The sequence below is a fragment of the Sarcophilus harrisii genome, chromosome 2 (assembly GCF_902635505.1).
Source record: "Sarcophilus harrisii chromosome 2, mSarHar1.11, whole genome shotgun sequence".
NCBI lineage: Eukaryota > Metazoa > Chordata > Mammalia > Dasyuromorphia > Dasyuridae > Sarcophilus > Sarcophilus harrisii.
Genome location: NC_045427.1, coordinates 581,083,190 through 581,101,003, shown reverse-complemented (window position 1 = coordinate 581,101,003; position 17,814 = coordinate 581,083,190). Strand labels below are relative to the sequence as shown.

The window sequence follows — 17,814 nt, the reverse complement described above, 5'->3', positions numbered from 1 at the left end:
CATTTCACATTAACAGACTCATCTGTATAATTTTAGCTAGTGATTGTTGTTTTTAAATCATTAATACTTTTAAAAAATAGCATTTCTAAACTGCAAAGGACTTGGTTAATTATGGAATTTTAAAAATGAAGACACAAGATTCATTTAGAAAGAAACACTAAGTGAACAAATCTAACTTTCTTTATTTATCTGCTTTCACTAAAATTGGTAACATCTGATGTATTAAAACACCAAGGAATATTTATTAAATGCCAATTATGTACAAGATACTGTGCCATGTATTGAGGATATAAAGATGAGAAATATTGTCACCTTGGCCCTCAAGGAATTTACTGTACTTTTTTGGGGAGGATGGGGAGCAACAGAGAAGGCATGAATACAAATATATACACATATGCAGATATATGTATATTACAAGGTAGAGTGTGATAGAAATAAAATAGCGTTCCAAAGTACTCTGGGAAAATTTTTTTAAAAGAATCACTCTGTGAAGAAATTAAAAAAAAACAAATAACAACAAATATTTGCCTCTTAATTTCAAAACTAATTTTTGTGAAAAACTGGAGAAATCATGGTAGACTCCTGCTCTGATTGACTCCTTTCAGTATCTCCAAAGGTCCTATAAATTCATATCCTTCTTTTGCAGCTTCTGTTTCTCCCGGGTCACTCGTATCTCGCTTGTTCCGACCCATACAACCCTTGTAGCATCGGGAAGAGTGGTCGTCTGCCTTGCACACCACAACCTTACACTGCAGGTAAACCACATCATAGTTGTTGAGAAAGTTGAAGGCGTTGAATTTGAACTGTGCCACATTCTTGTGCTGAGAGTTGAGGTTTGCAAAGGACTTGTCCTTAATGCATCTATGGAAAAGAACCCCCCCCCATAACATAAATTACATTAATAATGCCTTATATTTCTCTACTACTTTAAGATTTATAAGGTATTTTGCCCTCTGTGTTCTCAAGCAGATATCCATAATTAAATCTATTTTACTGTGCTGGAATCACCAGGAATAACCTTAAGGGATGCTATTGGTAACGTTCTGAGACAACTAGAACTATCTTGTGCTGGACCAGCTGGCAAATGATAGCTAAGGATGGACAGTATAATAATATTGTCGCCAGTCAGGAGCAGGTCTGGGAACTTCAGGCTTTGATGGTCTGGATTGTAACTGTGATAAATGCTTGGAAGTTGGAAGCCAATTTTAAAAAAATGAGTTATTCATTATTGACCTGTATACATTTATCCCCAGTTATAGGAAATGGAAACTTATGTAATCAGAGACATAGTTAGGCGTGTTTGTGCTGAGAGCAAGTATCACAAATTGCACCAGGGAAATGTTTCTTAGGAAGCCACTGCGTGAAGATAAAGAAAGCACAAGAGATAATGGGTCAGCTGAGTATGCATTAACTTTCTATTTTAAACATTAAATTTTATTTTAGACAACTAGATACTAAATCCTGTTTATGATGCTGAAGGATTTGAAATAGTTAGCATCTTCTAAATTCAATACATGGGAGACAAAAATCTCATTGACCCCATCCTAATTAGAATCTGTCTCTCTCTGTTTCTACCCTTTCCCTTCTCTCCCCTTCAACAGCCCTCTTTCTCTCTTTCTTCTTTTCTACTCTCTCTTCCTCCCACTTTCTTTTCTCCCTCCCCCTCCTACTTCTTTCTGTCCCTCCCTCCCCTTTTCTACTTCTCCTCTCTTCCCTCCATCCCTCACTCTCTGTCTCCTTCCCCCTCTCATTTCTTAGGAACTAAAAAGAGCATAAAAATACATGATCCAAAGGGATCCTGGAAAATCTAACTAGAATATGGAATCAAGTTTGGGCTCATAGAGCTCTTCTTGCCAGAAACCCTAAATATATATATATATATATATATATATATATATATATATATATATATATATATATATATATATATAAAAATAATAAGCCCAAAACCCAAATATAAACCATAATAAAGTTACAACCGATAAAAGAGAGGAGGAGGAGGAAGTATGTACTAGATCATTTGTATTGTTATGAGACTGAGAGCTGAGGGATCAGTGACTCCTGTGGCAACCTCCTAATTCGGACCATAGGAAGGGCGACAGTACTAATCTACCCAGCGAGCCTCGTGAGTAAAGAAATAAGGGTGAAGCAAAGGGTGAGGGAAGAAGAAAAGGAAGGGATTGGTAACTAATAGCAAGGCAAGTTAGGATTAGAATTATAGAAGAGTTAGCAGGTATAGGAAAGAATGAGATATGCACAAACACTACAACAAGGATCAGGAGTAGAAATTATTAGGAAAAAACATACATCTAGTAATCATTGATCTTAGACAAAGTCAAACTTTAAAAAATTCCATCAAGAGAAAAATCTACATTATAGGTTAGTCATTTAAAAAGTCACTGCTAACCCAACATTAAGAAATGATGTGCTCCCAGCCTTAGATTCCCAAGAAGAAAGTTGTATTTTCCTTACCCTTGCTGGATTAAGACATAGTTCACAGTTGAAAAATCATTGGCATCAGGGGAAGCCATACACGTATCTACAAACAGCATTAGGTTGGGATCTGGGCTATGGAGAGTGGCTTGAAGAAAGACTTCTTTCCTCTGGCCAGCCTGGTACGGTGTCATGGTCTCTGGAACCTGGAGTTGTGATGGCTCAAAAATTGTTATGGAGACATCATAGTTGGCAACTTGGCCATTCTCACTGGGGCTGTTAGCTGCGTGAATGATCTCAACCACGGGAGCCTGGTGGGTGTTGCATGTGAATTTCAGCTGCGGCACCCTGTGCTTTACAATGATGCGGCCCGGATGGACCCGGGTTCTGGTTCTGATGGAGTTGGAGTAACTGATGGAACCGAATCTGTCCTGTGAAGAATGAAAACAATTAGCCACCGAGTGCATGACTTCTTGACATCTCTTGGTTTTTTTTTTTTTATTTAATAGCCTTTTATTTACAGGTTATATGCATGGGTAACTTTACAGCATTAACAATTGCCAAACCTCTTGTTCCAATTTTTCACCTCTTACCCCCCCCCCACCCCCTCCCCTAGATGGGAGGATGACCAGTAGCTGTTAAATATATTAAAATATAAATTAGATACACAATAAGTATACATGACCAAAACGTTATTTTGCTGTACAAAAAGAATCAGACTCTGAAATATTGTACAATTAGCTTGTGAAGGAAATCAAAAATGCATGTGGGCATAAATATAGGGATTGGGAATTCAATGTAATGGTTTTTAGTCATCTCCCAGAGTTCTTTTTCTGGGCATAGCTGGTTCAGTTCATTACTGCTCCATTAGAAATGATTTGGTTGATCTCGTTGCTGAGGATGGCCTGATCCATCAGAACTGGTCATCATATAGTATTGTTGTTGAAGTATATAATGATCTCCTGGTCCTGCTCATTTCACTTGACATCTCTTAACAAAGATTTATTAAGTGGAGATTAGGTGAAACAAGCAACATGTGTTAATAGAAAAATAATGAGATCCTTGTTTTTTATATGATTTTCCTAGTTTAAAGTTTCTACCTTGATATCATCATGGTCTTGCCATGGTAATCAAAGGCAGGGTGATAGTCCTACACCCCTCACAGCCTATGAAGCAAAAATGGGGTGCATTACAAGAACTTTGCTTTCTTTCTTTTTAAAATTTTTTCTGTTTATTAAAAAAAAACAACTAGAATAAAAAAAAAGAAAAGGAAGATAAAACAAAACAAAACAGAATATTGTCCGGTACCCAGCACTACATTAGAGAGGATTCAAAATATATAACAATAAATTTCCAGTTCAAGAAAGATCATAGTTGAAAAATTCTATTCATGATCTTTGCTTTCTTGAAGGTTGTTCTTTTGTTCTCTGCTGTGCTCTTTTTTATTTTATTATTTTTTTCCCTCTTTCATTCTTTCCACCTCCCCCAAGCAGGCTATAGTTAAGTACATATATCTACATATTTATACAATTATCCATCCACACATTTTTACTCACACAGGAAAATGTGTGTGTGTATGTGTGTGTGTGTCTGTGTGTGTGTATAGTATATATGTAGTATATATACACTACTCTCTCTTCCTCCCCCTTTCTTCCTCCCCCTCCTACTTCTCTCCTCTCTTCCCTCCATCCCTCACTCTCTGTCTCCCTCCCCCTCTCATTTCTTAGCAATTAAAAAAAGCATAAAAATACACACATTTATATATGTATACACATACATTCACACCCATCCAGAGACCTACACACATATATATATCTATATACGCACACACATAGAGCAACATGTATACATTTCTACATATACTCACATATACATGCACATACATTTACCCATATGTAAACATGCATCTAAAATAATATTAGCATGACTGACCTATAATGTAGATTTTTTTCTCTTGATGGAATTTTTTAAGTTTGACTTTGTCTAAGATCAATGATTACTAGTTGTATTTTTTTTCCTAATAATTTCTACTCCTGATCCTTGTTGTAGTGTTTGTGCATATCTCATTCTTTCCTATACCTGCTAACTCTTCTATAATTCTAATCCTAACTTGCCTTGCTATTAGTTACCAATCCCTTCCTTTTCTTCTTCCCTCACCCTTTGCTTCACCCTTATTTCTTTATAGATTTTGGAGGGGCCTATACTTTTCATGATATATGTAGTGTTGTCTGTTTAACCCATTCCTGATGTGAGTAGGTTTTCAGAACTATGAGCCCTCCTCTGCTTTCTAATAACTTTGTGTCTATTCTTCCTCTGTATTTTTACCTTTGCCTAGGCACTTTTGCTTTTTAGAGTCAAATCATATTCTGCCCCAATTTTTCTTTTGAGCTACCCAGTTGCTGATGTCAAGGTTAACCATATGGTATATATTTATATGCTAAAAAAATAAACAATTTGTCCATGGTAATTTCCTTGAAATTAACTTTTGATATTGGTGCTTATATGTTAAATTTTCTATTGAGTTCAGATTTGATTCAAGGAAATCCCTGAAAATCTGCAAGTTCACTGAATGTCCATTTATTTTCATTCAATATTATGGATAATTTTGCTGGATGTGGTATTTTTTTGTCACAAACCTAGTTCTTTTGATTCCTAGTATTTATGATTCCAGGACCTACAGTCTTTTATTGTGGCTACTGTTAAGTCTTGTATAATTCTAATTGTAGCTCCAGAATATTTGCTTATTTTTTTTCTTGTTTCTTGCAAAATTCTCTCTAATCTGGGAGTTTCAAAATTTGGTAATAATATTTCTCTGTGTTTTCCACAAAGAATCTCTTTGAGGTGGTGATTGCTGGATTTTTTCTATTCCTACTTTCCCTTCATGTTCTATCACTCTAGAATAATTTTCTTGGATTATTTCTTGCATTATTGTGTCAAGTTTTTTGTTTGTTTGTTTGTTTGTTTTTGGTCACAGCTTTTAGGTAATCCAATTATTCTTATATTTTCTCTTCTTGATCTCTTCTCCAGATCTGTTATTCTTATAAGATGCTTCACATTTTGGTCTATTTTTTTCATTATTTATATTCTGTTTTCTCTCTCTCATAGCTTCTCTGCCTTTGCTTTGCCCAATTCTAATTTTCAAAGAGTTATTTTCATCTATAAAATTCTGTACTTTTTCCTATTTGGTTAACTTTTTTCATAATCTTGTTTTTCTTGGATGGCTTTTATTTTTATTTTTTAGATTTTCTTCAATGTCTCTCATTTGATTTTTAAATTATTTTTTGAGTTCTACAAATTCTCTCTGGGCAGGGAGCCATTTAACATTGCTCTTTGAGGTACAAGAGGCTTTTTTTTATTTTAGTGCCCTACCTGAAGACAAACCCCAGTCTTCCCTGTTCTCATAGTAACTTTCTATGGTTAACTTCTTTCTCCTTTGCTGGCTTTTTTTTTTTAATGAGAAGTATTAATGTAAGCAACACTAATGGTGGGGATGGGGGATGATGCCTCTAGCTTCACTTCAGTTCTCCCTTCTGACCAGGAACCCCAACCAAGAGCTCCGCACTCCTGCAAGTGCTCATAGACAGCAGCATCCCTGCTTCCCTGTTTCTGCACTCCTGGTGTGCTGGTTCCTTCCCGTGCTGAGCTGAGACGTTGCAGCACAGCTGTACCTGGTGTTCCTGATCAATTGAGGTTCCCACAATCTGCTCCAGCCCAGACTGTCCAGGAGGTAAAAGCTCTGTGGAAAGGCTCCAGCCATCCCCAGCTAGCCCCAGAACTCCCCACTGGGTATTTGTGGGAGCTAGCCCAATGGTGTTTACACTTCACATGGGTTAATCCCTGGTGGGGGCTTTCTGTGGATCTTCTTGGATTATACCAAGAGGACTCCTGTTTCACCCCAAGTCTTCTTGATCTTTCACCAGTCTATGTATGCCCCGATTCACGAATTTATTCTGTTTCTGGGGGTAATCAGGAGAACCTGAAATTTACTGACCTACTCCACCATCTTTCTAGAATCCTCCTCCTAAAGAAGTTTTCCAGGCTACTTGGGTTGAGAAGTTGATGTGCAAAATTTTGCTTGGGATTTGATATTTGGACTTAAGCCACCAATAGTTGTTAACCCATATCTCCAATATGGGTTAGGGTAGGGAGGAACTCCATGGAATCCCTGTTGATCTCTCTAGCAGAAACACAATGCTCCTCTTCTGACTTCTGCATCTCCTTCAAGAACCATCTTCTGCTGTGAGTTGCATGGGGCACGTGGCAAGCTGATTGGCTGATTTGTTGTAACTGTATTCGGTGGAATTTGTTTGGCTTGGTTCAGAGAATTATTAACCTAGAGCTAGGAGGAAATCTAGTACAGAAACCAGCTAGTAAAACCATTTCATCTTACAGATGAGGCTGATCATGAGTGTGATTACTGGTTGGACCAGAAAAGTAAGCAGGTAGCTCAGCAGCCCTCATCTCTACTAGACCTTTATTGATCTCCTTCTGCTTCCTCATTTGATCCTTACTTAGCTGAGCTCCAGTATCAATCTTTTCCTTAAAATCCACTGCAGTGCTGGTTTTCCCGACTCTAGAGCTTCTATCATGCTGGACTCTTTCGAACCCAAGGTGACCTAGGTAGTAGTGAGCTTTGTAGGAGGTGGTGAGAATAATTGGTTTAAGGGGAAACAGGGAAAAAGGTGAGGGCTTCTTTACTTTCCATTTTAAAAGTTAAAATACTGTTTTGAACTTAACAATCAACAAATACAAATATTTAATATGCAGAAGTAAAACATGGACCTTTGGCAAGGTCAAATTTGATATGAAGAAAAAAACATATTTAGCTTTACATAGTAAAAGAATTATTTTGATTATATAACCTCCTGGACTTTTTTGTTTTCTTCTATGTGTTATTTAAAATAATATTTTATTTATATTCTTTTCTTCCTTTCTTTTCTTTCCTTTCTTCTTTCTAATTCTTTCTTCCTTCCCTTTTTCTTTTTCTTTCTTTACTTTCCTTCCTTTCTTCTGCCTTCCCTTCTCTTCTTTGTTTCTTTGTTTCTCATTTTCTACAATTTTACTATTCTTTGCAAAATAAACTCTCTTTCATAATGAATAATGGTAGTAAAGTGCTCACTTTTTCCAATTTCCTTCCTAAGGTGGTTTATCCCCGCTGTGGTTTTGCACAGAGAACCAAAGCATTTTCAGTGACATTTTACAGTAATAGGATACAGTGATAAAGAGTTTTGCAGTTTAAAAGTACCTTTCTCCTAACAACCTTATAAGATAAAGTATTATTATCCTCATCTCAATGACCATGTCACAGGATTAATTCATGACTTGTTTAAGATTACATAGCCAGTATCACAACTAAGAATCCAACCCAGCTCTCTTGAAAACAAGTTCACACTCTTCATAATGCTTTTCTAACCTCCCAGCCTCCATATCCTCAAGGAGAACCTTAAAATGCCAACTTTTTTTTTCGTTGTTTTCTCTCTGTATGCTGTGATCTTCAAGTATAATAATGGCACTTCAAAATAGATCTCGGGGAACACCAAAATTACTAATCCTATATAATTTACTTCTTCACACTGTGATAACTAAATGGTAAGGGTCCATGCTCTATAAAAAGTGAAAATGAATATTCCATATTACAGAAATCATATTGAAAAACAAGTGTCTTAGTGTTTTTCTCCTTTGTCAATCATGCAATCTTTAAAAAATGTTGTTTTAAATACTTATTGAACAACATATTTACCCCTTGACATTCATCAATTTCTTACCTGTCTGACTGTCCCACATCTGCCAAAAGGTATGTTAAATATAAGAAAACGTCCTGTAACCTGTGGTCTGCACAACCTGTCATTTGAGTGTGCATTCCAGGGAGAGTAGCCTAGTTGCTGAAGATATCCTCGGTCAATGACAGCCTGGAATCGATCTGGGAAGCAAGCAAGCTGGGCTGGAGGAAGAGAAGAGAACACTTTTACAGAAGGCACCAGCTCACTCACATGTAAGTTTTGAGGGGATTAGTTTATATGTGTTCTGTTAATGGGGAGGATTACATAAATGCTGACCCACTCCAGACGTACCCCTACTAAGGGAACAAATTCAAAGCCAGAGTTCTCTCATTAATGTTCCATGCATCATCAATATGTTAGGAGGACAGTGAATTTCACATATAGAGGCTAAGTTGACAGAATCCCTCAGCCTTTTAGTAAATCTCATTTTTATCTGTGTGTAAAAAGCAGGATGTGAGTTGGAGAGTATCACAAACCAGATATATCTAGAATCTTTTTTCTTCTCCCCTGTACCTCTACTTTCATCATGTATTGATGAATACACAGAACCATGGTCTCTTCATGCAATTGACCTTGATTACTTATCCCATTCGGGGTAATTTCAAACCCAGGTGATAAAATGATTTACCGTGTTCCTTGGGTACAACAGAGCTGGATAAAGCTGATAATAGGAAAAAAAGAATAAGAAACTTTCATTTTTGCTGAAAGGACTTTGAACAATATATCATTTATCAATTCAAATGGATAAGAATTTAGACAGTCATCTAATTTACAAGTCAGTCTTTACGGGAGAATCTTACTGGGAATAAAGACAAAATGGTAGCTCAAATGGTAATTCTTAAGTTGAGGTCCATGTCCTACTATTCCAAGGGTCTATGGATAGATATCAGGGAGTTTATAAATTTAGGAAGGAAAAATACATTTTTTCCCTCAATATAACTGATTTCCTGTATAAACCTATGTATTTTATATTATGCATTTAAAAACATTATCCTAGGAAGGGGTTCATAAATTTTTCCAGATTACTAAAGGGTCCATGACACAAAAAATGTTAGGAACCTCTCCCGAAGGTAAGAGAGTAAGTTTGGATTTACAGATAATAGGGACTTTGGAGGCTTTCAATCGAATGCCTTCATTTTATATACTAAGTAACTGGGGACTGAAGAAGAGAAATATCTTGGAGAAGGTCACACAGGCAGAAAATCACAAAGGTAGGATTTGAATCTATGTCCCTTGATTCCAAATTCAGAGCTTTTTCCACTATAGTATGATCAGTTTGAAGGCAGACATAATTGAATTTAGTGAAAGAATGAAATAGTGATTTCATTTCTGTTTATGTTCTCTTTAACCCAGACGAAATAACGTTTTGGTTTCCAGAGAAATAGGCAAAATGGTATTAGCTGGCAAGGACTTTGTATATATCAATCAACCAATAAGCATTTATAAAGCACCTACTATATGCATCACTCTATGTTCTTATTTTTATGTCAATTTAGTTGTCTGACTCTTCATAACCCCATTTAGGGTGTTTTTTTTTTGGCAAATATACTGGAAATGGTTTGCTATTTTCTTCTCCAGCTCATTTTACAGATGAAAAATTGAGGCAAATAGCTTGCCTACAATTACATAACTAGTAAGTGTCTGAAGTTAGATTTGAATTCAGGTCCTCTTGACTTCAGGACTCGTGCTGTATCTACTGTGTCAACATAATTCTCCTCAAAGGGCTGGTTTATTGTCTTTCAAAATATACATCACAGTATGGAATATGGTTGCTCTGAAAATGAAGCATTATATAGTTCTAGTGGCTTCACAGAAAGTATCTTTCTCTCTATTATCCTAATGCCTAAAAAGTTGTAGTAGGACCAGAAAATCATAAACTAGAATCTAGTACTATCACCCGAGCATTTCTTTTAGCACCCAAGATTTTCTGGCCATAAGGATGGTATCAAGGAAGGTACCTGGAAATCATTACAAGCTTGTGCCTCAGTAACCTGAAATCTATCATGGAGACCTCAAAAGATAATAACATCTTCTTTAATAGCTACTCTAATTGTGTAGATTTCTGTAGTGGAATACTTTAATTCAATATTCAAATAACAGTCTACTCATAAATAAGATGAAGTCCTATATTTCTCTTTTTTTTAGATTATGAGAAATTTCTCATTTCTTTAGAACATTTAAATTAATTGTAAAATAACAAAAAAACAGATAAAATTAAATTAAAATTAAAAAATAAAGTTTTTTTTAAATCAGATACTAGAAAAAGCTAAAAGGACTTTTGGCAAGATGTAAGTCTTATTCTAAAACAGAGTAAGTTATTCACTGCTCTATAATCAAAAGCAGAATAAACCATCAATTACCATTTAGATTGCTTCCTCCTCTTTGACTGAGGTAGCCAGAATGAAATCAGATAAAAAATAACAGTGAAGATCTTGGCAAAGAATGACTATGATGGACTTCAGTGTTGATTGATATGATTAATCTTTATTTTCAACTTTTGCTAATTTTTTAATGGTTGACTTTTGATTCCTTCCTCTCCTTATAGAGAACAATAGAATTTTATACTTAGAATTCATCTACTCCATCTCCTATTGGAGGTCTGAATTTTCTCTATAAAATTCCTGCTAGTCATCTACTTAGTAACTAATTGAACATTCTCGGTGATAGAGAGCTAAGGAAAGAGCCTTTCTATATTGGGAGATCTCCCTAATTATTAGTAATCTCAGTTACACTGAGCTGAATCTGCCTTTGATTTTATTTGATTCTGATTTAAGCCTCTAAGAACAATCTCAATAAGTCTAACTCTTATTTTTGACATGGCAGTCTTGCATATTGGCCAATTACCTTATTCCTCTGAATCTCTTCTCCATACTAAAAGTTCCATTTTCTTCAACTTATCCTTATCTGATAGTCATTAAATTCCCTCACAATCTTGTGAACCCTCTTCTAAATTGATTCCAGCTTGTTAATATTCTTAAAATGTGAAATATAAATGGCTGATGGCAATAAAAATGATTAAAATCTACTAATTCATAAATGATATGGCTACCCATGATTATAAATAAGTATAAAAAGATTTGTTCTTGAGATATTAGAATAAAATAACTATGAGGCACCATTGGAAACTTACCACTTCATATGAAGATAGATAATAAGTATAGTAGACTTGTTTTAAGAGACATCATACAATAAAATATAGTTTTAAAAAATGTTTGGCTTAAACTATAGGTGATAACATACTGAATAGTAGGAGGAAAACTAAGATTTTGGAGAGAGCTGTATAATTTTTAGCATGGAGTACGACTATGTTCTTCCAAAGCAGAAATACTTTTCTGTAACACATCCTCCCAGAGACAGAATAATGGGGTGGACAAATCATTAATATAAAAATATAATAGTAATTGTTTTATTCTTATGAGTATTGCTCTACTTTTCTGTTTCTTCAATATGTCACTATGAAAGATTATTCAGCATAAATTAGATATCCCTTCCTACATACCTCCAACCCTTGCAGTCTAATAGTCTCAATGCATTCTTTTAAATCTACTTCAGAAGAGAAATCTAGAATCAGTTTTATCAATGATTTATGACCAGGTTATCAACTCCAAAATTGAGCAGAGAAGCAAGACATTTAATATAGGATAGTTTATGCAAGAAAATCTGCTTTTACCTAAGTGGCTTTTTCCTTCCCCACCTCCCTACATTTGCTTAATTAACTTGATTTTATATCTTTACTTGTTCATGAGGACTTACCCAAGAAATAAATTTCTTTTATATAATAAATTTATATATATTATATATATATACAATAAATATATAAATAAACAACACAATAATAAATATTAATATAATACATTTAATATTAAAATTAATTAATATCAAATATGTTAACATTATATCACTATTAATATATAAATTAATATAAATATATAATAAATAATATAATAATAATAAATGATGATAACAAATAAATTGGAGGTTATGAATTTCAACCTCATATATGCTAGGTAGAAAATAAAAATTGAGTCTAATTCATACTCCCTAGAAAAGTAAATCAATTCATCCTTAAGGGCATTGAGTGGTGAGATCAAGAGGAAAAACTGGTTTTTATCTTCATTAGGTTGACCTTTTACATACCTGTACAGATGACTCCTGCATCTTCTTGGTGTTTGCAGTTGTGGACACCCCAACCTGAATGATGACATTGCTCTAAAGAAGCCTCATTTCCCACACAGCGCACATCATCTAGCAATATATCTCCCACTCCTGCCCCAAAGCGACCATGTCCAGGGGCCCCTACAGCCCTGCCACAGCCAAGCAGCTTGCAAACGACACGTGCATTCTTTATATTCCAATGATCATCACATACGGTGCCCCATATGCCATCATAACGGACTTCAATCCGACCCTCACACCGGTTCCGTCCATTCACAAGTCTGAGAGGCAAATCTTGAAAAGATCAAAGAATTGTTCAAATTGAGAAGAAATCTCAGTTATTTATGTCTTCTTGTCTGACACGCATTCACTCAATATTAATGAACATTTATTAACTACCCAATATCTGGGTATTATTTTTATATACATTAGAAAAATATATAAACTGAAAGAGAGGACACAAATCTAGTTTTATGATATATTGTTCTTTTACACAAAAAGTGGAATCTTAAGTTTCCTGGAATCCTCAGGTAAAGAGACTTACTATATGGCTGAGGCTTCTTGGTAACTAATAATTTTCTCTTTAAAACATTAAATCAAATATTTTAAAATTATAAACATTTTGGATGGAAAAGCTTTAAAAAATCCTATAGTTTTGCACATTCTTATAAGTACATGGCAAATATAATTAAATATTTTGTAAATGACTCAAACCCTTACAAAAAACAACTATTTTACTGTGCTATATAATACAGTGATACTCTCACAAGAGACTTTAGAGATCACCTCGTCCAACCTCTTTATTGTATGAGGAAGAAATTAAGGCTCAGGGAGTCTTACCACATTCTTTCTTTCTCAGTCTCACAAGCTTAGAGCATAGAGACTTGGAGCCAGCTTTCTTTGTTAAGCAGCCAAAGCACACCTGGAAACAAGCTTTACGTACCTCTTCAGAAGTTCAAGCTTCTTTTGTCCCTCCCTAGAGAAGTCTATAGCTAAGGCTGAATCCTTTTAATTATTGAATACAAAAGAAACTTGAGGAGGAAGCCTTAAGGAGGTTCAATGCAATTCTTGAAAAATATAAATTACAAAAAAGTAATACCAGTGAATACCACTAATACCAGTGAAATCACAGTTCCATCTATCCATAGGCACAATAGCATATAACACTATTGAACATCCTTCTTTGGCTTTCTGAGAGTAGGTTCTACTCTAACCTCTCTAATCATTCCTCCTCTGTAGCTTGGATAACTCTTTGTCTTTATGTTGTTGTTCAGTCATTTTCAGTCATGTCCAGCTCCTCATAACTACATTTAGGATTTTCTTGGCAGATACTGGAGCGTTTTGCCATTTCCTTTTCTAACTCATTTTACAGATGAGGAAACTGAGGTAAACAGGGTAAAGTGATTTGCTCAGGGCCATACAGCTAGTAAATGTCTAAGGCCAGATATAAATTCAGGAAAATGACTCTTTCTGGGTCCAGATCAAATTTTCTATCTACAGTATTACCTACCCACCCAACCTCTACATGTAGAAGTTTTCCAAAGGTTTGGCCTTGGATTCCCCTATACTATTTCCTATAGAAATTAATATATTCCCATAACTTAAAATATTATGCCTATATGGAATACTACAGCTGTTCTGTGTTGGTATCCCTAAGCCCCTATGCGATCAAAACATTCTAGATGTAAAGATTTAATCTTATTTCAACTTTATATTTTTCCTACACAAAACTTCATAATATTTGTTATCTTAAATGATTTGTCCTAATACAAATTCATTCAGGTATTAAAAAAGGAGAGGGAGTATTCAAATATAGCTCTTCAGACACCAAAGACTGTGCTTTTTTGATATTAATATCTGCATTCTTCTAACATGCTGCTCTAATATGGTATTTCATTAGAAACAAGATACTAATATTTCTTAGAATTGTGTGTGAAAAAAGGGATTCATAGGTCAGGTAGTTCAACATCACATCATTCCTGTTGTAGTGAAATGGCATGAAGATATGATTATTCTATTAGCTAGATATAAGTAAATGGGTGAATAAATTAATAAATAAAGGAGGGAGGAAGGAAGGGAAAGAATAAGAGATAAAAGGAGAGAGGGAAGAATGAGTGGAAAAAAGGAGAGAACAAAAGAGAACAAAAGAGGGAGGGAAGGAAGATTAGAAAGAGATAGTAAAAGAGGGAAAGAAAGAAGGAAGGAGGGATGAAAGGAGAGAAAGAAGGAAGGAAAGAAGGAAGAAGGGAGGAAGGGACAGTAGGAAAGTGGAAAGAAAAGGGGAAAGAATGGAGGAAAGAAAGATTTTTTTTTTTTTTTTACCAGATGTAGGGTCAGCTTCTGCTTCAGTGGAAACTATAAAAGTAAGAAATAAAATTCAGTGTTATAGAATCGAGAATATCTTCACAGCCATCATGGTGTCCCATACTAACTCAATGATTTCGGTCACTCTGGACCAAAAAAATGATCTTTGTTTCCATTTTGGTTTGTATCTGGAAAACTTGATTACCAAAAAGAAATTTCTCAAAATATTATTTTCTTTACATTCATATTTTAAGTATTATTTTCTTTACAGTCATATTGACATATAGTGCTAATCCTTTGAAAACAAAATATTTCTCATAGAAATGTTGGGAAAGAGAATCAAAGATAGCATGAAGGTGCCGGGAAGTAGCACCAAAGTCTGACCTTTTGTAGGGTTCACTTGCACAGGTTCTAGAAAACAAAAGAGTAAATCAAAGTCAAGTTCCACTTGGGCCCCCTGCTCTCCTCTGTATGTAAAATCTCATCCCTCACCTCAGTGCCTCTGCCCAGGTGTTTCCCCAACCTGGAATCCTCTCTTTTTTTTGACAATTTAATCAAATACTCTCTCCTATAAGAAATGTTTCCTAATTTTAACCATTGGCTAGTGTTCATCCTTTAAGGAAATTTGCATTTCTTTTGTAAATATTTTTAGTTTGTTTATTATCCCCCAATAAACTCCATAAGGATAAGAGTTTATTTATCCTTAAGGATAAGGGATATTCTTGAGGGCAGGGATTACCTTTTATCTTTCTAGTATCCCCAGAAGTTAGCCCAGTGTTTGACACATGGTAAGTGCTTAATATGTGTTTACTCAGGTTAATAAGGGCTTAATGAATTGAACAGACTCACAATTTTTCAGAAAATATTTCTGGATTTAGCACTAGCCAGAGAAAGATGCAAATCATGGCAATAAAGTGCAATCCGAAGAGGAAAATGGGAAGACTTCATGGGGAGGGGGCATTTGAGTTGTACTTTAAAGAATAGGTAGGAATTTCTGTGGTGGAGGGAGGACAAGGGGCATCCAAGGAACAGGCCACAGTGGGAATGAGACACTGAGATGGGGGGATATGTGAGAAGCTCTTTTGTTATAGTTTGGTAAATGTAGGATGAACTATTTTTTCTAGGTAGAAAGAATTACCAGGCAAAGGAGTCGCTTCTGTTGAACTTGAAGCTGTAATAAAAAAAAAGACAGAATTAAATGTTCTCTCCCAAAACTCAATAATTAAAAAGACTTCAAAAGTTGGTTTCAAAGTTTTACAGCATTTCTTAAATGGGCTTTAAATGTGCTACATCTATAAGCAAAATAAAACAGAGACACATTTTTTGCACAGCTGATTATTGTGTGTATTTGAATATGTTTATTACATGGATTAAATAAGAGCATCTGGAAATTAGCATTAGGTTTTTCATCTCCCATAGAAAGTGGCTTTATAAAAAAGTCCCACTGTTTTTAGTGAAGATCATATAGTTTGAGCTACAGATTATGGGTTTGTAATCAATGCTGGATTCAATATTGGAAGAAGGCAGAGAATTGAGGAAAGAAAGGTTGGGATTGTTATATTTCTTCCTCAAATGCTCTTCAAGACATAGGAACAGGAGATATTAGTGGGTGAACACTGACAGCATCCAGCATATTTCCTTGTAAGAAAGTACAGATTTTGCTTGGATTGGGGCAAAAAGTAATCCAATCCCTCTCAGCTACACTGAGATGTGAACCCTTACAAATAAATAGCAGGTGCTGAATTAATATTTCTTTGATTGAGTTGAAAGAATACACAAGGATTAATTAAAACCAGTAAAAGAGGTATTATCAGGTGAAAGGGTCATTTTTGAAGCTGGTTGGGGTCCCTTTAAGAAACTATTTCCTATTGATCTGTGATTCCTTTCAGATTTTCAGCACTTTCTGGCTGAGGCATATCCTCCCCAGACAAGTTGCCTTTCCAGGATGCCAGAACCTTTGATTCAATTACAAATCTTGGTCAAAAAGCATCCCTTTGAATTCCAATAGGAGATCTGGGCTTGTCCCAGCTCCCATTCTGACTTGCTTGGGCTGCCCAGCCCTCACTGGTTCTGATTGCTCGGGTTTCCCACCCCCCACTAAGATACCCAATATAATAAGCTTCCATCAACTAAAGTCTTTGCAGATGGACTTTGGCAGCTCCCTTTGCTGTCAGGACTTTCTGTCCACTGAGAACTGAATTCTCAGTCCAAAACTCCATTTTCCATAAATCTGCCACTATAGAAGTCAGCTTCTGGTTAAAGTGATTTCTATCTAACAATAAACTTTCATTTTGCAACTAATATTCGGGAATGAGTGAATTCTTTCACTCCTAAAATCTGTGGCGGATTTAAAGGGGATTTTTAATAACTCTCTTATAGCCACTAACCTCTAGACCACCAGGAATCTAGATCACTCTAAACCTTATCATTTTGACTGAAGTTGCAAAAATGCAAAGAATCAAACTTAAATGGTGGCTTAAAAGGAAGCCTTTTAATTAAATTTACTTGTTATTTACACTTTGGCAACGCTGAGCATTAAAAGTACAAAATACTTGGACATTAGATTGCACAACTCTGGTATTTCATGGGTGATTATCATATCAACTCGAACAGAACATCCAATCCAAGTATTCTTAACTTTATTGTGTGTCATAGGTCCCTTTGGCAGCCTTGTAAAGCCTACAGACTCCTTTTCAGAGTAATGTTTTAAAACATATACTAGCGAATATATAGGATGGCAAAAAAAATCAGTTACACTGAAGCAGTTATCAAAAAATATATTTTAAAAGTTCATGGACCCCAGGTTAATTTGATGTAGGTCAAATCATATCTTCAACAGGACCACCTATTAGAAAAAGCCCGATATCAGAAAGAAAGCAAGAACCTTAGCTGGTCAATTAACAGACTTAATTCTATTACTAACTAATGTGATTGTGTTATTTCATCCCTCTGGACCTCAGCGTTTTTTTTTTTTTTTTTTTTAATGAAATGGAAAGACCAGATAATGTCCCTTCCAATTCACCTAACATACTTTGTCCTTTCTTTCAAGACAAGTTTAAGGGAGAGCCTAAAGCTCTCCCTTATTTGTACAACTATTTATTTATTTGTACAAATATTTGTCTTTCCCCAATATTAGATTTGA

The 17,814-nt window shown here is 35.2% G+C and overlaps 1 protein-coding gene across 1 annotated transcript in view; it reads right to left on the bottom strand.

Annotated features, from left to right (window-relative positions):
• Positions 1 to 532: 532 nt before the first annotated feature.
• The window catches only part of LOC100929866 (deleted in malignant brain tumors 1 protein-like), a 173,629-nt gene continuing 156,347 nt past the window's right edge, over positions 533 to 17,814 (bottom strand). The window contains 5 exon segments of the mRNA XM_031949362.1: positions 533 to 861; positions 2,473 to 2,864; positions 8,199 to 8,374; positions 8,842 to 8,874; positions 12,351 to 12,662. Of these exon segments, the coding sequence (XP_031805222.1) occupies positions 570 to 861; positions 2,473 to 2,864; positions 8,199 to 8,374; positions 8,842 to 8,874; positions 12,351 to 12,662 (1,205 nt within the window). The 3' untranslated portion in view covers positions 533 to 569.